The sequence below is a fragment of the Serinus canaria genome, chromosome 28 (genome assembly GCF_022539315.1).
Source record: "Serinus canaria isolate serCan28SL12 chromosome 28, serCan2020, whole genome shotgun sequence".
Lineage (NCBI taxonomy): Eukaryota > Metazoa > Chordata > Aves > Passeriformes > Fringillidae > Serinus > Serinus canaria.
In genome coordinates, this window is record NC_066341.1 from 745757 (window position 1) to 769756 (window position 24000).

Consider the following 24000-nt stretch of genomic DNA (forward strand, 5'->3'; position numbering starts at 1 on the left):
CCCTGGTCACCCCGGGTGTCCCCTCTCCACCCAGCCCCCTCCAGGCACAGCCAGCCCAGCGTGGCCCCAGCTCAGAGAGAAAAGGGGTGCCCGGCCCAGGGTGGCATCAAGCAGGTGGCAAGGTGCGGTCAGGACACCCCCAGCGTGGGGACAGCAGGGCAGGGCCACCCCTGGCACCGCGGGGACCACCTGGGAGAAGTCTTGGTGGGTTGGCCGTGCCAGGGCCTGGTTGGCCGCCTCCAGCAGCTCCTCGGAGCTCTCCAGGGCCTTGGAGCATGCCACGAGCTGGGCCTGCCAGGGAGGGAGGCAGAGGGCACAGCTGGGGGGGCTCCTGGGCTGGGGGGGCTCCAGGCTGGGGGGGCTCTGGGCCAGGCAGGTCATGGGCCAGGGGAGGCTCCGGGGCTGGGGGACTCTGGGCCAGGGGAGGCTCTGGGCCAGGGGAGGCTCCGGGCCGGGGGGGACTCTGGCCAGGGGCTCACCTGCAGCTCGTAGGTGCGGCTGGCTCGCTCCTGCTTGATCTTCATCACCATGTCCTCCTTGAGCTCGTCCAGCAGCGCGTAGAGCGACTGGAACTCGGCCTCCAGGTCCTGCTGCGCCCGCGCCGAGTTGGCCTGGGCACAACGGCGGGGCCTGAGCGGGGGCGGCCCCGCGGGGCCCCGGGGAGGGCGGGGGGCCGGGGCTACCTCCACGTTCTGGAGCATCTGCTTGAGGGAGTAGATGAAGTTCTGGATCTCCTCATTCTTCACGGCGAGGGTGGTGATGATCTTGCGCAGAGATTCCTGCCCGGCGCCCTGCAGCGGCCGTCAGTGCCCGCGGGCCTGGGCTGCCCCCGGGGCCCGCCGTGCCGGGCCGTGCCGGGCCGTGCCAGGCCGTGCCGGGCCGTGCCAGGCGCCGCAGGGACCCGGCCGGGCTGCCCGGCATGGCGGGGCCATGACTTGGCAGTGTGAGTGTGAGTGTGAGTGTGAGTGTGCCAGCCCCCAGCCCCTGCTCCCCTCCGTGTCCCCCCAGCCCTCCCGCACCCCTCCCTCCCTCCGGTGCCACCCTGAACCCTCAGCCCTCCATCCTCCCTCCTCATCCCTCCTTCTCCATCCCCGCTCCTCCATCCCTCCTTCCTCTTCCTCCACCCCTCCCTCCTTCCATCCCTCCATCCCCACTTCCTCCATCCCTTCTTCCTTCATCTCTCCTTCTCCATCCCTCCCTCCTCCCTCCCTCCACCCGTCCATCCCCTCTCCCTCCATCCCTCCCTCTCCATCCCTCCCTCTCCCTCCCTCCTCACTCCATCCTCCATCCATCCCGCCCGCCCCCACCGCTCCATCCCCTCCTCCCCCGCGCTCCCGGGTCCTGCTCCGTGCCCCGGTGCCTCCTGCCGGTGCCGGGGGGTGCGGGCCGTACCTGGTCGCCCATTCCGGGCCGGCCCCGCCACGCTCGGCCCCGCCGACACCAACAAAGGGGGAGCGGCGCCCCCGCCCCGCCCCGCCCCGCGCCCGGCCCCGCCCCGCGCCCCGAGGCACGCTGGGAGTTGTAGTCCGGGAGGGGAGGCTGCGACCCCCGCGGCTGGGGAGCGCCGGGCCAGGGCTGGGGGCGAGGAGGGGACCGGGACATTGTCACCCCGCGGGGAGAGCGGTGGGGGCACTGTCACAGTGCACAGTTCCGGAAGCCTGACCCGCCCCAGCCCGCTCGGGGGGCAGGAGGGGTCCCCCTGCTCCAGGGGGATCTGAGGAAGTCCCCTCGGGGCTGCTCTCCAGGCTGGAGTGGGGCCAGGATCAAGGTGGAGTCTGAGGAGGGGCTGTCACCTGTCCTCACTCTGGTTGGTGTCCCATATCCCTGTCCCCATCCCTGTCCAAATCCCTGTCCCCAATCGCATCCCTGTCCCCATCCCTGTCCCCATCCCTGTCCCCATCCCTGTCCCTATTCCTGTCCCCATCCCTGTCCAAATCCCTGTCCCCAATCTCATCTCTGTCCCCAATCACATCCCTGTCCCTATTCCTGTCCCCATCCCTGTCCAAATCCCTGTCCCCAATCACATCCCTGTCCCCATCCCTGTCCCCATCCCTGTCCAAATCCCTGTCCCCAATCACATCCCTGTCCCTATTCCTGTCCCCATCCCTGTCCAAATCCCTGTCCCCAGTCTCATCCCTGTCCCCATCCCTGTCCCCATCCCTGCCCCCATCCCCACACCTGCCCCCTCCCTGCCCAAATCCCCAGCCCCCCACCCATGTCCCCATCTCTCCCCCCCCTTTAGTGCCACTCTCTGTCCCTGTCACCTCCCCCGTTCACAGGGACCGGAAGCCACAGTGTCACAGTGAGCTGGCCAAGTGACGCAGGGCCAGGAGGCTTTGGGGACAGCGGTGCTTTGGGACTGGGACCCCTTGGGGACACAGCCCCTCGGAGGGGGTGGCTGGGCTGGCCCCGGAGGGGGGATGTGGCAGCTCGGGGTCCTCATCCCCCTCCTTGGAGGTGAGTGGGGGACAAGGCTGGCTGGGGGGACAGTGGGGACAGCAGGGACAGCACCTGTGGCAGTGCTGTGGGGTTGGGGACGGGCCACCCAGGGGACATTGGGGTGGCACGGGGCTCAGGCTGGCCCCTGTGTGACAGCAGGGGTGAGGGGGGACATCGGTCCTGAGGGGAGACCAGAGAGGGGCTGAGGACACAGAGGGAGGGACAGACATGGGGACAGAGGTGGGTGACATGGCTGTGGCAGGGGTGGACAGGAAGGTGACAGTGGGGATGGATGGGGGACATGGGGAGGGGACAGGGTGGGGGGCACACAGCATCGGTGGGGACAGGATGGGGTCTGTGGTCAGAGGTGACAGGGGACGTGTGGGCAGCGAGCCTGGAGTGTCCCTGTCCCCACCCCCCGTGTGTCCTGGGGAACCCCTGGGTCTGGGGGTGCCATCCATCCCCCCCTGACCCCAGGGTGCCATCCATCCCCCCGTGACTCTGGGGTGCCATCTGTCCCCCCGTGACCCTGGGGTGCCATCTGTCCCCCCCTGACCCCAGGGTGCCATCTATCCCCCCGTGACCCCGGGGTGCCATCTGTCCCCCCCTGACCCCGGGGTGCCATCCATCCCCCCCTGACCCCAGGGTGCCATCCCTCCCCCCGTGACCCCGAGGTGCCATCCCTCCCCCCCTGACCCCGGGGTGCCATCCCTCCCCCCGTGACCCCAGGGTGCCATCCCTCCCCCCCTGACCCCAGGGTGCCATCCCTCCCCCCGTGACCCCGGGGCTGTCCCCACAGCGGGTGCCCTGCAGGTGACCCAGGAGCCGGGCGAGCTGCAGGTGACCGCGGGTGACACGGTGACCCTGGAGTGCCGGGTGGCCCTGGAGGTGGCCGAGGGCGAGGCCCTGCTGCGGATGGAGTGGCTGAGGGACGGGGGGCTCGGGGTGCTCTGTGTCACCCGCCTGATCTTCGGCATCCCCCTGCCCCCGTTCCCGTGTCCCCGCCGGGCCCCGGGGGCACAGCTGGCCTGGCACCCCCCCCGGGCCACCCTCAGCCTCCCGCAGGTGCAGAGGAACGACAGCGGGCACTACCTCTGCCGGGTGACCCTCGAGATCCCGCGGCACGACACCGCCACCGGCAACGGCACCGAGCTCCGCGTCACCCCCGGTACCGCCCGGGACCGCCCGGGACTGCCGGGGGCAGGGGGGACCGGGGAGGTGGCACCGCCGAGGGGCTTGGGGGGGTCACTGAGGGTCCCCAACAGGGTGGGTGGGGTCCCTTGGGGGAGATTCCGGGGGGTTTTGGGTGGCCACAGTGAGGAGGGACAGGGACAGGGACAGGGACGGGGACGGGGACAGGGACAGGGACAGGGACAGGGACAGGGACGGGGACGGGGACGGGGACAGGGACGGAGACATCTCTAACTGCGTTCCCCTCACCGCAGCAGCTCTCGGAGGACATCGGACAGGTAACTGTGTCCCCCTGTCCCTGCCGTGCCCTCCAGCCCGGCACCCCCGTGCCCGGTGTCCCCGCGGTGACCCTGGGCTGTGCTTGCAGCGCTGCGCTGGGCACTCCTGGGGGGCCTGGGCAGCCTGGGGGGCACCGCCCTTCTCCTGGGGATGGCCCTGCTCGTCCCCCGCTGCTGTCACAGGAGCCCAGGTAACCCTGTCCCCAAATTCCCCTCCCCAGCACCCCTCACCCGCCCCCGTGCCCACCTGCTCCACGTCCCCCTGACCCCAAACCTCCCCTGCTCGCCCCCCGGCCATCCCCCACTCCAGGGCACCCCGTGTGTCCCCCGGGGGTCCTGGCAGACAGCAGTGACCCCCAACAGGCGCTGTGCACCCCGACTCGGCCATCTACCTGAACGTGGGGTCCCCCTGGGCGCGGGGCCCCGCGAAGCCGCCGCCCCCCGCGCCGGAGATCAGCCCGTACGAGCGGGAGCCGCGGCGGGCACGGGGCCCGCCCCTGCCCCCCCGGCCCTGAGGGTGCCCGCGGCGCCTCACACCTCCCCCAGCTCTGCCCTTCCTCAGGAAACCCCCCAAAAGAGGTGTTTGGCAGCATCCTGTGACCCGGCTCAGCGTCCTCTCTGTCCCCCCGCCCCCGTGCCATCCTGTGCCACCGCGCGTGGGCAGCTCGTGGTCACTGTGCCAGCGGGGGGACAGCGGCCCCTGGGACCCCTCGTTCAGGGGAAGCCGCTCTGCTGTCCCCTGGCTTCTTGCATGGTGTCACCCGGCACCCGAGGGCTGTGCTGGGGGTGGGAAACAAGGACCTCGGAGGGGTGGCAGTGCCACCACCGCCACCACCTTGTCCTGCCTTCCCCAGGGACACCACAGAGTTGGGCACTGAGAGGCACCAGGGGCACCCATTCCTGTCCCTGTTCCTGTCCCCATTCCAGTCCCTGTCCCCATCCCCATCCCATCCTCATCCCCATCCCTTTCTCCTCCCTGTCCCCACCCCTGTCCCCAATCACCCTCGCCCACATCCCCGTCTCTGCCCCAAAACTCCTCCCCAAATCCCCGCCCCCCAAATCCCCGTCCCCAAATCCCGCTCGGAGGCACCACAGTGTCCCCAGCCCGGTGTGACACGGCGGTTTAATGGGGCGGGGGGCGCGGGCGGGGGTCCCGGGCTCACAGGGGCTGCACGGCCACGGGGTAGAGCAGGGACAGGTGGCGGGCACCGCGCACGGGCAGCGCCCGCGCCGTGTAGTGCCCCACGGCCGCCGGTACCGAGGGGAAGGCGGCCCCGGCCCGGCCCAGCGTGAAGTGCTGCTCCCGGGTCCGCGTCAGCTTCACGTGCACGAAACCCTGGCTGCTCCTGCGGGACGGCCGGGGAATGAGGCACGGGAACGGGATAACAACGGGATAACAACGGCATAACAACGGGATAACAACGGGATAACAACGGGATAACGGGATGGGATGGGATGGGATGGGATGGGATGGGATGGGATGGGATGGGATGGGATGGGATGGGATGGGATGGGATGGGATGGGATGGGATGGGATGGGATGGGATGGGATGGGGATAAGGTGGCCATCTGGACTGGGATGAGGATGGGAACAGGGATGAGGAGCAGGCAGAGGTTGGGACAGGGAGGGGGGCAAGGATAGGGATGGGATGGGAATGGGAATAGGGGATGGAGATTGGGGCACAGAGGGGAACAGCAGGTGGGGATGAGGACAGGGATGGGGACCCCATCCAGAGCAGGGGCAGGAGGTGGCACTACCCCAGGTGAAGGATCCCAGGTCACCTCCAGCCTGTGCCAGGCATGGGGACACGCCAGCACGTCCCCACGGGGGCTGGGACAGCCAAACACGGATCCAACCCACACTCCCAGCCTGGCACGGCCCCCTGGCAGGGCTGTGCCCGTGTCCCCACTCACCTGAGGGACAGTGAGTAGTCCTCGGGGCTGGTCTCGCAGTCCCGCACCAGGAAGCTGCCCTCGCGGCACAGCGCCAGCAGCGTCTCGGCGCCCGCCCGCCCGATGGGGCCGTGGTACCAGCTGGGCACAGCAGGGTCACATGGGCACCCCCTGGGCCACGAGGCGCCCAGCCATGCCATGGGGCACCCAACTATGCCATGGGCCACCCAAACATGCCATTGGTCACCCAAACACACCATGGGCCACCCAACCATGCCATGGGGCACCCAACTGCACCATGGGCCACCCAACCATGCCATGGGGCACCCAACCACACCATGGACCACCCAGCCATGCCATGGGGCACCCAACCACACCATGGGGCACCCAAACATCCTGTGGGGCACCCAACCCCATGGGGATTCACCCAGGACATTGGGCCCTCCACACCCGCTGGGGACCCATCCATGTCAAAGGGCCCAACCACACCAAGGGACACCCTTGACCCCACCAGGAGCCACCCGTGGGGACCTTCTCCCTCCAGGTTTGCCCCGTGCCACGCTGTGTGACCGGGAGGCTGCAGGTGCCACCCCAGGGGACGCCCCCAGACTCACGCCTGCTTCTCCAGGGGCAGCGAGGTGTCCACGTGCCTGGGGCTGGGGGGGCAGGCGGGCCGGGGGCCGCCGGGGGCGCGGGGGGAGCGCGGCAGCGGCCGGGACAGGCTGGGCGAGCGCTCGGGGCTCTCAAACTGCACTGCGGGGACAAAGGGGCGTCACCCACCCCGCCCGTGCTGCCGGCTCCTCTCAGGGCCACCAAGGAACGCCCCAGAGGTGGCTCTGCCCCGCCGTGGTGTCCCATTGCAGGGGCCAGGAGTGCTCTGGGGGGGTACCCATGGGGGGCACAGCGTGTTGGGGTGGCAGGGGGGAGAGCCGTGGGCACGGGGGGACATGGGGGGCACGCCAGGGTGCTGGGGTCCAGGTCTGATACCCATGGAAGCTGCGGGATGTAGAGCTGGGGGGACCCTGGGGGTGTCCCCACAAGGAGGAGGGAGCCAGGAGTGGCACCTACGCCGAGGTGGCACCCGGGGACGCTGTCACCTGCGAACGCCCGTGAGATGTGATCCTTCTTCCACTCCCAGGGCTGGTCGTACTCGTCTGCCGGGCGCTCGTCGTCGCGGGGGAGGCGGCTCTCGCGGGCCGGGGGCCCCCCCGGGCTGTCCCCGGCCGTGTCCCACTCCTCGGAGGGGGTGTCGTAGAGCTGGGGACCCCGGCGCGGCCGCACCCGCCGGCCCTCGCCTGCCGCGGGCACCCTGGCGACGGGGAACGGGGCGGTGGGAGGCGGCCGGGACCCCCGCGGGGGTGCTGGGGGTGCCCGGGGTGTCACCACCCACCTGTGGCCTCCTCGTCGCAGCCGCCCTCGGGCGCCGTGTCCTGCTCCCCCTCGAAGGGCTCCGAGTACTCGCTCTCACCTGGGCCCTGGGGGGGGGGCTCCGGGTGGGACGGGACCCCCACGGTCCCCCCCGCAGCCCTCCGGTCCTCGGGTGCTCTCACGGGACCCTTCGGGCTCCCACACCCCGACACGGGTGTCCCCAGCCCCGTCCCCACTCCCGCCCACCCGGTCCCTTTGTCCCCCAGCCCCTCTCCCCTTCCCCCTCTCCCAGTGACTCCCCCGTCGCCAGCCGCCCCCCAGCCCCTCCCCAGTGACCCCAGCTCCCCCCCGGGTGCCCCACTGCCCCCCGACCCCTTGGCTCTCCCCGGTTCCCCGTCCCCGCTCTCCCGGCCCTTATTCCCGGCCGCTCTCGGTTCCCACCCCCGTTCCCCATCTCTCCCCATCCCCTCCGGTCCCCGGTCCCCCCGTTCGCCGTCCCCCGCTCTCTCCGCTGCCCCGCTCACACCTGCCCGACCCCCCGCTCCTGGTGCCCCCGGTGCCCCCCGCGTTCCTTCCCCAGCCCCCCACCCGCTGCCCCGCTGCACCCCCCGGTTCCTCCGCTCGGCTGCGGCTCCCGCCCGGTGCCCCCCGGTGCCCTCCCGGTGCCCCCCGGCCGTACCTGCTGCAGGCGGCGGGGGCCGCCCCCCGGCCCCGCGCCCCCCACCCGCACGAGGCGGTGGCGCGGGGAGGCGGCGGGGCCGCGGAGCGCGGCTCCGGGGGCGGCGGCGGCGGCGGGGCCCCCGGGACCGCTGTAGTCGGGCTGGGGCGGGCGCGGGGGGGAGCGCCGGGCCCCCCGGCCCAGGTACTCCCGGAGCCACTTGGCCATGGCGGGGAGCGGCACCGGCACCGCCGGGACGGCCGGGACCCAGCGGCACCGGGACCCGCCGGGACCCCCCCGCCGCCGCCGCCGCCGCCGCCGCCGCCGCCGGAGCCGCTTTGTGTCGCCGCCGCGCGCGGCGCGGACCGGAGCCCCCGATCCCCCCCCGCGCCCGCCTCGCCGGGGGCACCGGCACGGGGGGGGCGAGACCACCGAGGGGACACCGGCAGGGACAGCGAGGGCGACACGGCAGGACCCCCGAGTGGCGTGGGGCACCGGGACCCCCAAGTGACACCGGGCGGTCCCCCCTGGGTGACAGCGGGAGATGAGGGGGGGGTCACCGGGACCCCAGACCCCGGCGATGGGATCCCTCCCCACGGTGCTGGGGGGCTGCAGGGCTTTGGGGGGAGCAAGGACCCCCCCAGCTCCGTCACCCACCCCGGGGAGCTCGTCCTGGGGGGCACAGGGGGCTCTGCTGCCCCCCTGCCGCGGGGTTTGGGGGGGCTCAGACACCACGTGGGGGACAGGAGGTTGGGAGCCCCCAGCCCTGCCCCGAGTCCCCTCCTGGCATTGTCTGTCCCCAGAACAAAGGTCCCTCTCCTTGGGGTCCATCCTGGGTCCCACCTGGTGCTGGGAGGTGGTGACAGCTGGGGACTGGGGGGACACATCTGGGAGGACACGGCCTGAGACCCCCCCTCATGCCCCCCCAGCCCCGGGCTGAGCCCAGTGGCCAGCATTAATATTTGAAGAGGCTAATTAAGGCATGTGCACAGAATGCTAATTGGGATTGGGGGGGGGGGCTGGGTTTCTGTCCAGCTCTCCCTGACGCCCCAGAGCCCCCCCCCCGCCCCCCCCCCCCACCAGCCCCTCTGTGAGGGTGTTAATTAGCCAGAGGCTGCTCAGCAATTAGAGTGGGTGCCTTGATGAGGGGGAACTTCACGGCCATGGGTGAGGAGAGCCCCACTTGGGGTGGGTGGGCACTGGGGGTCCCTGTCAGGGGGTGGGTGGGGGTCCCTGGGGCAGGGTCCCAGAGTGCCCACGTACAAATCACTCTGGAAGATGAAGCTCTGGAGTGAAGCTCTGATCTGGCTCTGCCTGATCCCATTTATTGCGGAGCTGTGGCTGCTGGAACGGTGGGGAGGGCTTTGTCCCCGAGCTCCTGGGGACATCTGGGGGGGCTGGTGCTGGCAGGACAGCCCTGACCCCGCACTGAGGGGCTGCAGGAGCCCCCTGGCTGTGTGCAAAGGTGGCATCTGACCCACCCTGGCACAGAACCAGCTGGTGGTGAGGTGAAGGAGGGGTGAGCTGAGTGCCCACCTTGCCCTGCACCCCGGTGGGAAGGACAGCCCCAAGGTCCCCTTCCTGCTGAGGGAGGGGTCAGGGCACCCCAAACCCAACCTGGGCATGGTCACCGGGTGGGGGTGAGGGCAGTGGCACCCCCAGAATGGACACACCAGAGTCCTGTCACTTCCAAACGCATCCTGGGAGCAGGGCAGGGAAAACACCTTTCCTGCCCTGCTGCTGCTGCTGCGGCACGGCCGGAGGTGGCCTCAGCGGCGGCCGGGAACCCCCGGGCCCCTGGTGGCGCTTCCCGAGCAGCAGGAGCGGGGACAGCCCCGTCCCTGCTCGGTCCCTGCTCGGTCCCTGCTGTCCCCGCCCCGCCGGCTGCTCAGTCGCTGGCGCTGTCCTCGCTGTCCGAGTAGGCTCCCAACAAACCCAGCGAGGACGTGGCTGCTGCTGCTGCTGGAAGGGAGCCTGGAATGGGAGGGAAGGAGGGAGGGAAGGAGGGGATCCGGTCAGGTCCAGCCTCCCCAGGGCTGGAACACCAGCCCGGAGAGATCCCCAGTGGAGCCTCATCCCTGGACGGACCCTGAGGTCAGGGAGGATCAATCAGGGGGATAAAAAGCTCCTGCAGCCCTCGGCTGGAGCCTCCCTCCTCCACCCTGCAGCAAGGGCCAAGATCTGGGACCCCTCCTCCCTCCACAGCCCCCGGGGAGACTCCAGACCCTGGAAAGGGAGAGAGGAGCCAGCTCTGGGCTCCCACACCCCAATCCCTGGGACAGCAGCCAGGAGCAGGGGCTGGGGGAGCACAGGGAAAGGGGGACACCCCAAGAGCTGTCCCCAGGAGCAGGGGGAGCACAGGGAAAGGGGGACACCCCAAGGAGCTGTCCCCAGGAGCAGGGGGAGCACAGGGAAAGGGGGACACTCCCAAGGAGCTGTCCCTTCCCAGGAGCAGGAGGCTGGGGAGCACAGGGAAAGGGGACACCCCAAGGAGCTGTCCCTTCCCAGGAGCAGGAGGGAGCACAGGAAAAGGGGACACCCCAAGGAGCTGTCCCTTCCCAGGGACACCCCGAGGGCAGGGGGACTCACTAAGCCAAAGGCTCAGAATCAACCAGCCCAGAACAAATCTATCCCCCATGTCCCTCCCCAAACCCATGGCTCCCCTGGCTTGCTGGGCAGCTCACTGAGGAGCTGGAAAGCCTTCCAGCTTGTTTTGTGGTCCTTAAATCTTCCCAGCTCCAGCAGTGAGGCCGAATTTATCAGCAGGCCCCAAACCAAAGCACTTCTCCTGCTGTTCCACCCCTATCTCGCTGTTGTCACATCCCCAGGGCTGTTTCTGCTGTTTTGAAGCTCCTGGCCCTGCCAATCTGTCCCCAAGGCCCTGGCTGAGAGCCAAGAGCCAGGAGGGAGAATCATCTTCACCAGGAAGCTTCTGGAAATGGGGACAACCCCCTGTTCTCACACCACCCCCCCAGGGACCCCAGCCCAGGCTCTGAGCATGCAGCCAACCCCACTCAGGAGGTGTCAGAGCCCCCAGGGCCCAGCCAGGGGCAGGTACCAGTGCTGGCCGTGGTGCCTCTGGTTTCCATCCCGTTTCCCAGGGCAGGATCTGGCTTCTCCTTCCTGCGGGCCACCAGCCCTGCCAGCTGGGCCTTGGTGCTGAGCTTGCCCACGCTGCGCTCCCAGCTCTCCATCCTCGGCCTCTTGCTCTGGGGCTGGGGGTCCTGTGGGCACAGCTGGGTCAGGGGGCTCAGCTTGGGGATAAAACCAGCAGAGACAGGAGGAGAGGGGCCTGAGGGGGAGTTCTGCCCTGCAGGGATGGCACAGGCTGGACAGACGGGGATGTGGATCTGCAAAGCTGCCCCTGGAGATCCATGTCCCACTGCCAGAGACCCAAACCCAGCCTGGGATGGCCCTGGGGTGCTGAGGAGGCAGAGAAAAGAACCCCAGCATGGTTTGGCTTGGAAGGACCTTAAAGCCCATCCAATCCCACCTTTCACTATCCCAGGTTGCTCCAAGCCCTGCCCAGCCTGACCTTGGACACTTCCAGCCACAGCTTCTCTGGGCAATCTGCTCCAAAGTCTCCTCAAATCCCATCCAACCCTCCCCTGCCTCAGTTCCAGACCATTCCCCCGTGTCCTATCCCTCTCTGCCTGGGTAAAAGTTGTTTTCTCTGCTTTATCAGCTCCTTTCAAGGCCACTGAGCAGCCCTGGGTGCCTGCAGGTGGTCCAGCCATGGACCCCAGTGAGTCTGAGTGCCCTGGGCACAGGGATTAGTGCCAGGCCAGGGACCACGGCTGGGATTAACCCCAGGCACGGCAGCTTTGATCCAGCCCAGCGGGCCCTGGGGCAGGGATGACAGTGGGGGAGGGCAGGGCTGTTGGTTGGGATAATCCCTCCCTCCAGGCCGGGGCTGGCAGCTCTTTTGTTCTGCCTGAATCCACAGCCCAGCCCAGGGAGAGGCTGGCCCAGGACTCTGAACTCCTGCCTGGAGCAGCAGCAGGGCCCAGCAGAGCGGGGACAGGATGGGGACAGCTCCATCGCTGTCTTTGTCACCAGCCCAGCCTGGAATCCCCAAGTGATCCCTGGCTCCTCTCAGCCCTCCCGGCCTTTGGGAGCCGCCCGGGCGTGACGCCAGCCCGGTGTCACCCAGAGAGGGACACAAAGGACACTGCCAGCCCCAGCACAGAGCAGTGGGGCTGGGCAGGGCAGGGCAGGCTGTGCCCCCCTCACCTCCTGCAGGATGTCCGTGGGTTTGGTCTGGGCCGTGGGGTTGGGGCGGGCTTTGGCCGGTTCCTCGTCAGAGTCGGAATCCACCAGGAGCCGCCGGTTCTGGGCCTGCTCCAGCATGGCCCTGCTGGGACAGAGCAGTGCTGGAGCTGGATCCATCCCACTGCCAGGCCCTGCCTGCTCCAGGAGAGCTGGGGCCAGCAGAGGAGCCTCGGGATCCCCCTTCCCAGGGGCTGCTATGGGGTCAGGTCCAAGCCTGAGGGATGGGAGCACTGGGATCTGGAGCTGCAGCCCAGAGCAGGAACTGTGCCCATGGGAGGGCCCTTCCCAGGGGATTGGACCCCCCCCCAGCAGCCCAGATCCCACAGAATTCCAGCCTGCTTGGCTTGGAAGGACCTCCCACTCCTCCTCCCTGAACACTTTGCCAGGACAGGCTGGGGTCTCCTCCCACCCCCCAATCCTGGTAACTCAGCCCCCCTCTCCCAGCCCAGCCTGGCTCATCCCACTCCAAACCCTCTCACTTCATCTCCTGCTCATCCTCCTCCTGCTCCTTGCGCCTCTGCTCCTCCTCCAGCTCCTTGTACTGCTTCAGCATGGCCTCAAAATCCACGTTGGCCTGGCGCTGGTTGAGCTCCTTCAGCTCCTGCAGGTTCTCCAGGACCTCCATCTCCAGCTTGGAGTCCTTGGTCCGGTTCTCCAGGACCTGGGTGGGATAAGTTGGGATATTTGAGGCAGCAGAGCCTGACAAGAGCCTCCAACACCTCCCCACGCTGGGTGAAGCACAAGAGGATCCTCCTCATCCTCGTTTTTGGGTAGGACAGGAACGTCTGAATGGCCACAAGTCAGGCAGAGTGGCAGAGGTTCTCCTGCAGTCCTTGTACCTTCATGGGATTGTTGAGCTCCTCCTCTTCCCTCTCCTTCTGCATCCTCTTCTCCTCCTCCTCCAGGAGCTTCTCTGCCTGGAAGTTCCTGGTGGCTCCGTGCTCCATGGTGTAATCTGTGTTCTCAGGGTCTGTCTGAGGGGGAGCAGCAGGAAAACCACTGAGGGTGGGGATCCTGCTCCAGCCAGCCCACAGCCACCCCCAGAGCCACACATGGAGCTGGGGAAGGGCTGACCCAGCCAAAAACCCTCCCTGAGACTCAGCTGCTGTGTTTTTGTGGCTTCCCCAACCCACCACTCTTTAATACATTAACAAGAAAATCTCAAATTTGTGAAACAAAAAGCCATCAGCCTTTGCTGGGCAGGAGAGTCAAGGGATCATGGAACACCCTGGGCTGGAAGGGACAGCAGCTCCTGCCTCTGAATGGGACAACCCCACCAACCCCACTGTCCAAAGGCTCCTGGAGCTCTGGCAGCCCCCATTCCCTGGGGGAATTCAGCAACCCCCACCCTGGGGGGGGGAAAACCTTTCCCTGATCTCCATCCCATGGTCCTGGGGGGGTAAAACCTTTCCCTGATCTCCATCCCATGGTCCTGGGGGGTAAAAACTTTCCCTGATCTCCATCCCACCACCCTGGGGGGTAAAACCTCTCCCTGATCTCCATCCCATGGTCCTGGGGGTAAAAACTTTCCCTGATCTCCATCCCACCACCCTGGGGGGTAAAACCTCTCCCTGAACTCCATCCCATGGTCCTGGGGGTAAAACCTTTCCCTGATCTCCATCCCATGGTCCTGGGGGTAAAACCTCTCCCTGATCTCCATCCCACCACCCTGGGGGGTAAAACCTCTCCCTGATCTCCATCCCACCACCCTGGGGGGTAAAACCTTTCCCTGATCCCCATCCCATGGTCCTGGGGGGTAAAACCTTTCCCTGATCCCCATCCCATGGTCCTGGGGGTAAAACCTCTCCCTGATCTCCATCCCATGGTCCTGGGGGTAAAACCTCTCCCTGATCTCCCTCCCATGGTCCCGGGGCAGCTCCAGCTGCTCCCTGGATGCAGCCCAGGCTCCCCAGGCAGGGAGAGGCTGGAGCTGATGGAGGGGGCTGACCTTGAAGGTGATCTCAGCCAGGCAGCGTGTGCACTTGATGTAGAAGCGGAAGATGGGCAGCCCCAGGTAGGCCTCGTTCTGCACCGTCTCCTTGCGGGCGTTGAACTTCTTGCCCTTGTAGATGTACTCCCCACACGTCTTGCACCTGGGCAGGGGCAGGGAAATGTCCCCAGAGGGCAACAGAGCTGGGGAACAAACCCTGGGAGGAGCTGGGGGTGCTCAGCCTGGAGAAAAGGAGACTCAGGGGTGCCCTCGTCACTCTCACAGCTCCTAAAGGTGCCTGTGCCCAGCTGGGGCTGGGCTCTGTCTGCAGGGACTGACAGAACCAGAGGAGACAGCCTGGAGCTGTGCCAGGGGAAACACAGGATGGATCCTGGGAAAAAGGTTTTTATGGAAAGAGTGATAAAGCTCTGGGACAGAGGAGTGTCCCTGCCTGTGGCACTGGGTGGGTTTGGAGGCATCCCAGGAGTGACCCCAGAGCTCCGGGAGTGACCCCATGGATGCAGGAGTGACCCCAGAGCTCCGGGAGTGACCCCAGAGCTCCGGGAGTGACCCCAGAGCTCCGGGAGTGACCCCATGGATGCAGGAGTGACCCCACGGCTCCGGGAGTGACCCCAGGGCTCCGGGAGTGACCCCAGGGCTCCGGGAGTGACCCCACGGCTCCGGGAGTGACCCCATGGATGCAGGAGTGACCCCAGGGCTCCGGGAGTGACCCCAGGGCTCCAAGGCTGCTCTCACCTCATGTTGAAGGGGGCCATGAGCCTCACCACGTACTGCCGGTCCTTCGGCAGCTTCAGCTTCGGGATCTTGGCCGGATCGAAGTCCGGGGGGTAATATTTCTGTGGAGAGAGGAGATCTGGGAATTCTGGGAATGTTTCTGTGGACACAGAGCAGATTTGGGAATGCTGGAGCACCGGGAATCGTCTCACTCCCCACAGCTCGGACAGGAGGCTGCAGCCAGGTGGGGCTCGGGCTCTGCTGCCAGGGAACAGCGACAGGATGAGAGCAAGCGGCCCCAGCGGGGGTTCAAACCGGATACCGGGGAATTCCTTCGCGGGAAGGGTGGATAAACTCTGAACGAGCTGCCCAGGGAGGTCTAGGGTCTCTATCCATGGAGCTGCCCAAGGACGGCCTGGACGGGCACGCAGTGCTCTGGGGAGGGGACAGGCGGGCACCGGGCACAGCTGGGACTCGATCCCGGTTCTTTTCCAGCCTCGATGATCCCGGGATTTCGAGCGACTCCCGAGCCAACCGGGACCCCGTCAGAGCCCTTGGGGAGCCCTCCCCTGGCCCAGCCCGGCTCGGGAAGCTCCCCCGGCCCCCTTGGCGGGGATTCCTCCCCAACTCACGTTCAGCACTTTCCGTTCCGACATCGCTGCGGCTTCTCCCGATCCCCGGTGCTGCCGGTGCTGCCCCCGCGCCTCTCACCGCTTCCGGGTGTGGCTCCGCCCCCTCAGCCGCTCATTGGCGCAGCGAGCCGCGGCCTCCCCGGTCCCCGCTTATTATTGGCTGATACAGCTGCCTGTCAAAGGATCCGCCTACGGCTGTTGTACAACCCAGCCAAGAGTCCGCCGGAAACTTCTTGCACTCACAAGAAGTTCCGCACATTCTTGGGTCTTGGCCGACGGCTGTCCTCCCGCTGGGGCTGGGGAACGCTGAGGCTGCGACCTGGGGCAGGGGGATCCCGGGGCTGCGATCTGGGGCAGGAGAAACTCGGCTTCCTCACAGCAACATGGATGTGGGCCCCAGTCTCCCCTGACGTGTATTCATCATGTAGCTAACAGTCCCCAAACAGTCTGGTTTGTGTTTAAAATGTCACTTTCTTTATTAAAACCGAGGACTCTGAGCCCTGTTGAGTTAGCAGCTGCTTTTTCGCTCACTCCACTGAGCATGCGCAGCCATGGCAGCCATGCTGTACGGCACAGCCGCGCCGCGCATGCGGCGTTACCATTGCCGCCATTCCGTACAGCGCGGGCAATCCCAGGCGCCGCAGCCGCCAGCCCCGTCCGCACCTTGTGGCTGCAGCCCTGCGCATTCTCAGATCCTCACTCCCCGGTGCTGCCCGCCCCTCCTGAATGGCGCCGCCACCCCGCTCCCACATAGAGCCGCCATTACCGCCGGCCTGGGCGGCCGTGCCGCCTCAGCGCGCACGCGCAGCGCCTCACGCGCCGTTTCCCGCCGTTTCCCGCCCACCGTCGCTGCCCCTCGCGCGCATGAGCGGCGCGGCGCCCCCTGGCTGCCCGGCCTGCGCCGCCGTCCCGTCGTGCCCCGCGCTCCCCACACAAAGGACGCGCTGGGAAATGGCGGCGGCCGCGGCCTCGCAAAACGCCCCCGGGAAAATGGAGCCGCCCCCGGCGGCGGCCGCGGCGGCAGCAGCGGCTCCGCCAGCGCCCAACGGGGCGGCCGGCGCGGGGGGGCCGCCCCCCAAGAGGTAGGGGGGCCGTGAGGGGCCGCGCTGCCGGCGGGGCCGAGGGGCCGCGTGCGGCCTCCCCGCTCCTGGGCCCGGCCTGAGGGCCGCGGGACGGACCGGGGCCGGCGAGGGGTCCCGGAGAGGTCGGTACCGGTGCGGGGCCGCTCCTGGCGCTGCGGCTGCTGCTCCCTCCGGGCACGCCTTGGGATCCCGGGCGGGGCCGTCCCGAAGGCGCCTCCGGGGCTCCCGCGGCGCTCTGGGCCCGGTCCCGGCGGGCAGGGAGCCCTGAGATCGCCTTCATCCCCTCAGGAAAAGCTGCTGCTGAGTTGTGGTGGAGTTTGGGCCTCCCTGTGCCAGCGTGGGGATGTTTAAGTTCATTGCTTTTTATGCTGTCAGTAAGTTGTAAGAACTCCGTTGCTCTCAGCACCTCCCTCATCCTGCTGCTCCCTTTGGAGCCGGGTGCGCTCCTTTTCGGGGCTGATCTACGCGTGAGGGGGTTTAGGAGCGCAGACACCTCGAGGGTGAGAGTTTAAGGTGGTGCCGGGGAGGGGTTGCACAATCCCTCGGTAAAACGTTAGAGGAGTTCAAACCAGAATCAGCAGCGCTGCAGTTCCGGCTCTGTCAACGCGGGGATGAAGGGCACCAAAAGCTTTTGCTGCTTCTCACTTCCTCGTGTTGATGCTCGATGAAAATTCTGCAGTTGGCAAAGCCGGTTTTGGTACAAATGCACTGAATAGAAAGGACTCCTCTCCCTCGGGGCGTTTTTGGCCCCGGTTTTATGGCGGGCTGATAAGAATCAGGTTGAACCTGGTGTACTGTGATTCCTGCTGCAGACTTGAGCTTGGATTTGTGTTTCCCGAGACCAGGAACAGCTTTCCAAGTGTCGCTTTAGGGGAAAAAGATCCATATTTATTTTTTTTTCCCATTGGAGAACAGTCAGACTGTGCTTTGGGCAATAAAATACTGACAGACACGATTCCATTGACTCTGCAGCTTGAGCCAGGCAGGGGCAGAGACATCCCAGGGACAGGGAAGGGTGTTCCCAGCCTGGATTCTGTTCCCACCACTCCTGGGAACATGGAATCAGCAGTTTGTCTGCATGAGGAGCCAGTTAATTCCTGGAAGTATAAATAAAGATATCTCTCTGCTGTGATTTTGGTTTTCCTGACCCTGTTGCATTTGGGATGGCTCCAGGGAATTTGTTTGTGTCTGCAGGTGCAGTTCTGCTTGGGACATCCAGCTCCACGTGGCAGAGCTCTCATTTCCACAGGGATAACACCAACGTTCCTGTGGGCACGTTCTCAGTGGCCTTGGGGAAATCCAGTTTAAGAAATAACTAAAATCTGAGTGCAGCTTTTAACACAGCTACATTTTGTGTTACTTCATCAACCAAACAGAAATGAAAGTGGAAAAATGATTGTCTTGTTTCAAGTTTAATTTTGGAGTTTTAATTGTTTCATTAATTAAGAATCTTTAAAAGTTCAGTGAGAGAAAGACTTGAAAATTCCCATCCCTGTGTCTGGAGAAGCTTTGGCCTCTGGGTGATAGAAGCAGGGACAATAGAAATACTATCAAAAGGACCCTTCAGAGGCTTCTACATTCTTCATTTCCTTTTTCCCTGCAGGCTGTTGTGTGTGTTCAGGGGTTGAAATGGTCCTGAAGGGATTTCCTGGGATTTCTGTCCCAGAATTTGCAGGGCTGCACAGGTGCTAGGTTGGGAAAAGCTCAGGACAGAGAGATTGTAGAAACTTCAGCTTTTTTTTATCTGACGTGTTCTGAACTCCTCCTCAAGATGTGTTGGTGCATCTTCTCCAGCAGCACTGAGCGAGCAAGGAGATTAATTGGATTAGTGAAGGGAATTATGTAAGACTGAGGCTGAAGTTTTTTGTTCCCTTGGTTTGGTTTTTTTCCTTTCCAGACGGGCTGGGCTTTGAGGTCCCTTCCCAGGCAGACTGCAGTGGGGCTCAGTGCTGCAGCTCTGGGTTGGTTCCCTGTGGGGCTGCTGGCCCTGCTCCAGCCCCAGCAGCTCACAGGGCTTCTCTCCTTGCAGCGAAGGCGAGCGCCCGACGCCCAATGAGAAGAAGAAGGAGAAGGGGATGAAGAGGGGAGGGAACCGCTTCGAGCCCTACGCCAACCCCGCCAAGAGGTACCGAGCCTTCATCACCAACATCCCCTTCGACGTCAAGTGGCAGTCCCTCAAGGACCTGGTCAAAGAGAAAGGTAAAGTGCAGCTCAGGTGGAGAGGCTGTCTGTGCTCCAGCCCGTGCCTGGCTCTGTCTGTAGCTCAGCACTTGCACCTCTGGGTGGCTTGGCCACACCACTGTGGGAAAGCTCTTCCCGAAGCCTCCTGGGTGTTGCACAGCCTCGTCCTGGCAGCCTTCCAGGGGATGGTTCCTGTGGAGGCCTGTGGCGTGCAGCTGATAGAGCCTCATCCCAGGATTAGCAGTGCTTTCCTTAGGGATCCAACCCCAGGCTTTCAGCAGATTTTAGCCTTGAAGTGCAGCAGAACTTTCTGAAGCATTTTAATGTTTTTTGGGCATTCAGGTGGTTACGTCCTGCTCTGGTGTGTGGATATCCAGCTGTGTCCCCAGATTCACAGGGGTTTGGGCTGGCTTCAAGAGCCATTCTGCCATTGGTTGCAGTTCAATGTGTTTAAGGGTGACCTGCAAAATCAGGTTGGTGCTTTGGCATGTGCTGCAGCGGAATCAGGGCTTTGGAAATCAGGTTTGTGGTGTTCCCCCTTCCACAATTCCCTGTAATTCCCATGTGGATGGGAGCTGCCTTTGCTGACTTGAACGCCTTCATCTCTTGAGGAAGATGAAGAGATTGAGCTGAGTACTCAGGTAGTGACAAGTCTAAAGTAGTGTCATTTCTTCAGGCTGGTGCCCAGCTTTCTAGTGTTCAAGTCACCTTGGAAGTGCAGTGGAGTGGCAAGAAAATCCTTGGCTTCTCCAGCCTTAAAATATCTAAACCAAGTTCAGAGTAACAGCACAACATTTCCTGTGGGGCACTTCTGGATACAGAGCCTCAGCCAGGGTAGTGGGCAGTGGTCATTGTGCTGGAGCTGGGTAAGGACTGACAGCTCAGGTGTTTGAGGTGTGGCCTAAAGAAAGGGAAAACAAAGCTCCAGAGGGTTTCAACTGTTTGTCTTCAGTGGCAGAAGGGAACAAAGTCTGGAACAGCCATCGGGACTGGGAGCTTCCCTAATGAGGGGCTGTTTGAGAGGCAGCAGTGGCTTTGTGCCATGGCAGCAGTGTCAGCCTCAAGGGCTGCTTGAGCAGGCCCTGATTATGGATGGAGCCCTCAGTGCCCCGTGGCTGCCCCAGAGCCGTTGGTGTTCCGGGTGTGCAGGTGTCCAACTCTCTGTGCTGCGTTGGATCCCGTTCCCAGTGTCTGGTGGTTTCTCTCCCGTTCCCGTGGATGGCAGAGGCTGGGCTGAGATTGTTTCCTGCCGGGCTGTTCAGCTCCTCATTCTAGCAGATGCTCCTAGGGGAACACTGGAGCCTTTTCCTTCTGGCTGCAGGGCTTGTCCTGCTAAAACTGGGATCATTCCCGGGGTTTGGCACTGCTGATGAATCCAAGCGTTTGGATTTGCCGTGGAGTTGTTCTGGACCTCTCCCAAACTGCAGCTCTCGAGCCGTGCTCAGTCCTTGTCCCGAGGCAGAGCAGTTCCAAGCCCCAGGAACTCCCACCCCTCGGAATTCTTGCTTCAGAAGCGTAAGAACGCCAGGCCAAACGTCCCAGGCTCTGGGAGCAGGTGGAATTCTGTGCCCAAGGGGAAACCCTGGGTGTGTGAGGGCTCTGCAGGGCTGCTGTAGCAGCAGGAGCTCAGCTCGGGGAGGTGCCGCTGTTCCTGCAGCCTGGGAGTGGCCAGGCTGCTCCAGGTGCCACCTCTCTCTCTCTCCCCACGCCGTGGCTCGGGCATCCCAGTGGATTGGTTGGAGAAGCTCAATTACAGGTATGCAGTGGGAATGTTGGTAATGCAATGAAGAGATGTTCTTGTTTGGAACTCCCTCGGTTTGCTGGTGTTACCTTAGTGCAGGGTCCCCAGGGTTTGGTCACAGTGTGGAGTTCTGGGGAGTCAGGGAGGGAGGGATGGGGAAGGAATGTGCTGTTCTGCCCTTGGCCTGTTCCCCCTCCCATTTGCTGATCTCTGATGAGTTGCTCTGTTTCCTTTGGGCTTTCACCATCTTTCCAAGGAATCTCAGCCCTTCCCTGGCTGCAGGGAGCTTTTCACTCCCTCTGCTGCCTGAGCTCTCCAAGAGCCTAAATCACCACTTTGTCTGGGTGTTCTCTTGTAGAAGGGAAGTTTCCCTTCCCCATCTGTGACAGAATTGCTGACTGCTGTCTCGCTTTGGGAAGGTTTTCCTTTTCCCTTTTCAGCCAAAGTTTTGCATTTATAAAACTTGCTCCTCTTCTCTCCCCTGTAACTTTTCAGGGGGTGCCTGTCCCAAGCCTTTACCTGTAAATGAGGGAGGAGCTGTGGCCAGTTCTGCTTTGCCTCACATTGCAAATGTGAAGCTTTTTGATCCTCTTGGATCACTCGTTCTTCAGAAGATGAGGAGACATCCAGCCAGTCTGGGATTTTCCTTCCATATTTAGTATTTACTTTTGGCCCTGGAGGCCAAGGAATAACTGCTACACAGCATTTCCCTGTCCCAGCTCTCTGCTTGCTCCCACTCCCCTCTCTGCACCTTTCACACCTCTCAGAGCTCTTTGGTTTGTCACAAACTGGTAAAATCAAACTGCCCAAGCTAAAGTTGTTATTTCTGTCTGAGCTTGTTCTGGGGAGTTCCCAGATGTGTCTTCAGGGCCTCAGGTCACCCTGTGAATCCTGATCTGAGCTTCCTGGGCAGGCCCTGCAGAGTATTGGGATTCTGCTGGAGCAGCCCAGCTTGAACCATTGGCATTTTCTGTACTGATAAACTTTGGGAAGTGATGCAAAGTTTTAAAGAGGTTTAAAAATAGTGCCTGTGATAAATAGCACTGAAGCTTCCTTCAGTTTGGATTTCTGGTTATTGCAGTAAATTCTGCTCCAGTCTCTTGGTTTGGGAAAAGCTGCATTTCCAAACTTTAAGTGTGAGGTTCAATAAATCCATAAATCATCTCCCCTGCATTAAGTCTTAAAGACACCACGGGGAGCACGTTCTTTAATTGAACCTGCAGTGACTTGGAGCCAGTGTCTTTTGGAAGTTTCCTCCCCTGGGAAGCTCCTGAAGTAACAGCTTTTGTGCTTGGATGAAATTTCTCCACTTGTGGCTGTGGGATGTTCCCTGTCAGAATCCAGCTGTTCTCTGGCACAAGGGAATCCTGCCGGGGTCACTGGGCATTTATCTGGGTCTAGCACATGGAAATCTGCTCCTGGTACTTTTCCATGCTATCCTGTGGTTTGGGATCTAGAAAAACACCCCAAAACTCCAAATAAAATGTGACCCAGCCTAGCTTCTTAAAAAAAGGTTTCCTTTGCCAGCTGCAGACAGCGTTCTCCTGGCAGGGGGGTTGGGTTGGCTGCTCTCACACATTTTAAGGTGAAATCAGTGCATTTTGATGGCAGTGGTTGTGGGCTCTGTCTTGGCTCAGAGCTGCTGCAGTGGGGGTGTCATTCCCCCTCCTGCTGTTCTGAAATTGGGCTCCTCAGGAAGTTCACATGTCCTTTAGAGCAAAGCAGCTACTTCAGGCTGGATATTTGGATTTTCATGTATCTGTAAGGCTCCAACAGGAAGCTCTGAGCAAAACTGGCACAGACTCAACTTCCCAAGAGATTCCTGGAGATCTTGTGCTTCAGAGTCAGGGATTGGTTACAAGAGCAGATGTTCAATTCTATTGGATATCCTCAAGCTTGGGAACTCCTTGGGGAGCTGTTTGTGAGGAGCTGTAGGTGGAGAGGCCGGGAGAGGAGAGCCCTCTTTCCAGGGAGTGCCAGACCTGGAAGCTGTGGCTCAGAGAGGATTTGGAGTGGAGCCCACCTGGGCAGCGTTGGTGAATCCTGCCCCAGCTGTGGTTGGACTCTGGCTGCTGCCCTTGAGCTGGATGGCGACAGAACCTCGTGGCAGTGCTGAGCCCCCAGGACTCCTTGGAACAGTCCCACGTGTGCTGTGGGAGCTCAGAGGGATCACAGCTGGAATTCCAGCTGCTGGAGCTGTGGGTGGAAATGGACACCCCCACTGAGTCCCTTTCAGAGGGACTTCCCAGCCTTTTCCAGCCTCAAACATTGTCCTCCCAAAAGCAGCAGTGGATCAGAGCTGTTCTTCCTGTTCTCTGGCTGGAATGCTCTTACTGCTCAATTATTGTTTAAATAAGAAGTGGAGATTACAAATCAGTGGTTTCATTGAGCATTCCTGGTTTTTTCCCAGCTTCAAGAGAGCCCTTCCAGGCTGTCAGTTTTCCACAGTGTCCTGTGAATTGCTGGGCCTGGGGAGGTCAGGCTGAGCCCCTCCCTCTGTGCCTGGCAGAGTCTTGTGAAACCCCAGTTCCTTGCTCCAGTTAAACTATTCATACCCACAAATAAAACATTCCACTGTCCAGATAATGCAGCTTGGAGTCTTCCTGGTTTAAATTTAAACCCTAGGACTTCTAAAACCAGAAACAATAAATATTTTTTAAAAAAGTGTTTATTCCACTCTTCTGTGTGCCAGTCCCTTCAAAGGCAGCAGCCATTTGGGTAGTTGTGTTCTGGAGGTCCCTGACAGGGTTATTTGGTCCTAGAGAGGCAATCCCAATCCTGTGAGGAAAGGTGGAGTTTTCCATGAACTGCTTTTTGATGTTGACAGTTTTTTCTTGAGAGCAAATATGGCAGATTTTAATGCTAAAATATAATTTATTATGGCTTTTAAAAAACCTGTTAAAATAAATAGCAGGCAGGCAGTGATCTCTTGATCTGTTGATTCAATGTGACTCCTTTAATCCTGACAAAAACAAGTCACTTGAAATTCTGCATTATGGATCCAGGACTGCATCCTGTGGGAAGTGAAGGAAACTTGATCCTGCAGCCTTTCCCATGGGTTTGGATTGCCTCAGGTAATGAGTGGGCACTGAAGATCCAGGGAACTCTGGAAATTTGTCTTTTGAGGTGGAGGAAAACCAAGAACATATTGAAGTGCTTGAAGCCTTTACTGCATACCTGTAATTGTCCAGTTTTGTGGTCTAGAGAACATGGAGTGTTTCTGGGCTTTCTTATAAGGCAGAGGCTCCATACACGGTTGTTGATTGTTCTAAATTCCCATTGTTTTCTTGGCTTTTCTCCCTTGGTATCTGTGTCGTCTGGAATCTGATTTGTAGTTGGTGAGGTAACATACGTGGAGCTCTTAATGGACGCTGAAGGAAAGTCAAGGGTAAGTGTTTGAGAGTTTCTTTGTGGATTTTCTACCTGAAATGTTTCTGTGTGCTGGACAGGAGGCCAGGGAGGCTCAGAGTGTGGATGTGCAGTGGCTCTAGGTCAGGAGTGCCGTGGGATGGGAGGAGGTGGGGTGGGCTCTGCAGTCAGGAGCTGTTCCCTGCGTGCCGTTGGCGTTGGCCGTGTGACCCTGGAGCCCAGCAGGCAGGA

General features: G+C 62.7%; 5 protein-coding genes across 9 annotated transcripts in view; 2 read left to right on the top strand and 3 right to left on the bottom strand.

Moving 5' to 3' along the window:
• The window catches only part of FSD1 (fibronectin type III and SPRY domain containing 1), a 7120-nt gene extending 5632 nt beyond the window's left edge, over window positions 1-1488 (bottom strand). The window contains exons 1-3 of one of the 3 annotated variants that reach the window (XM_050985999.1): window positions 1393-1424; window positions 684-791; window positions 480-611 (exon numbers count right to left, since the gene is read on the bottom strand). In XM_050985999.1, coding sequence (XP_050841956.1) covers window positions 480-611; window positions 684-791; window positions 1393-1404 — 252 coding nt within the window. In that variant the 5' untranslated portion in view covers window positions 1405-1424. Of the gene's footprint in view, window positions 1-479; window positions 612-683; window positions 792-1392 lie in introns of all 3 variants that reach the window. The other 2 variants (XM_050986002.1, XM_050986001.1) reach the window with 2 other exon arrangements.
• Window positions 1489-1581: 93 nt separating this feature from the next.
• LOC127060913 (uncharacterized) lies at window positions 1582-4442 on the top strand. 3 transcript variants are annotated; one of them, XM_050986016.1, is made up of 6 exons: window positions 1582-1807; window positions 2280-2457; window positions 3239-3607; window positions 3885-3908; window positions 3998-4099; window positions 4272-4442. In XM_050986016.1, the coding sequence occupies exons 2-6, from the start codon at window positions 2421-2423 to the stop codon at window positions 4421-4423; spliced, it is 684 nt and encodes a 227-aa protein (XP_050841973.1). In that variant the 5' UTR covers window positions 1582-1807; window positions 2280-2420; the 3' UTR covers window positions 4424-4442. The 3 variants fall into 3 exon arrangements, with proteins under 3 accessions (XP_050841973.1, XP_050841975.1, XP_050841974.1); XM_050986018.1 differs by having other exon boundaries at window positions 3888-3908; window positions 4272-4440; XM_050986017.1 differs by lacking the exon at window positions 1582-1807 and having other exon boundaries at window positions 2273-2457.
• Window positions 4443-5037: 595 nt separating this feature from the next.
• SHD (Src homology 2 domain containing transforming protein D) lies at window positions 5038-7633 on the bottom strand. Its single transcript, XM_050985935.1, has 5 exons — window positions 7185-7633; window positions 6899-7110; window positions 6416-6554; window positions 5823-5942; window positions 5038-5254 (listed from the first exon to the last, which is right to left on the bottom strand). Exons 1-5 carry the CDS (start codon window positions 7631-7633, stop codon window positions 5068-5070), a joined length of 1107 nt encoding a protein of 368 aa, XP_050841892.1. The 3' UTR covers window positions 5038-5067.
• Window positions 7634-9114: 1481 nt separating this feature from the next.
• YJU2 (YJU2 splicing factor homolog) lies at window positions 9115-15516 on the bottom strand. The gene is made up of 8 exons (XM_050986015.1): window positions 15397-15516; window positions 14786-14886; window positions 14048-14192; window positions 12939-13073; window positions 12579-12760; window positions 12061-12181; window positions 10886-11051; window positions 9115-9801 (listed from the first exon to the last, which is right to left on the bottom strand). The coding sequence occupies exons 1-8, from the start codon at window positions 15418-15420 to the stop codon at window positions 9716-9718; spliced, it is 960 nt and encodes a 319-aa protein (XP_050841972.1). The 5' UTR covers window positions 15421-15516; the 3' UTR covers window positions 9115-9715.
• A 797-nt stretch (window positions 15517-16313) lies between these two features.
• LOC127060914 (heterogeneous nuclear ribonucleoprotein M-like) lies at window positions 16314-23915 on the top strand. Its single transcript, XM_050986019.1, has 3 exons — window positions 16314-16478; window positions 18508-18677; window positions 23736-23915. Exons 1-3 carry the CDS (start codon window positions 16348-16350, stop codon window positions 23798-23800), a joined length of 366 nt encoding a protein of 121 aa, XP_050841976.1. The 5' UTR covers window positions 16314-16347; the 3' UTR covers window positions 23801-23915.
• The last annotated feature ends 85 nt before the right edge of the window (window positions 23916-24000 follow it).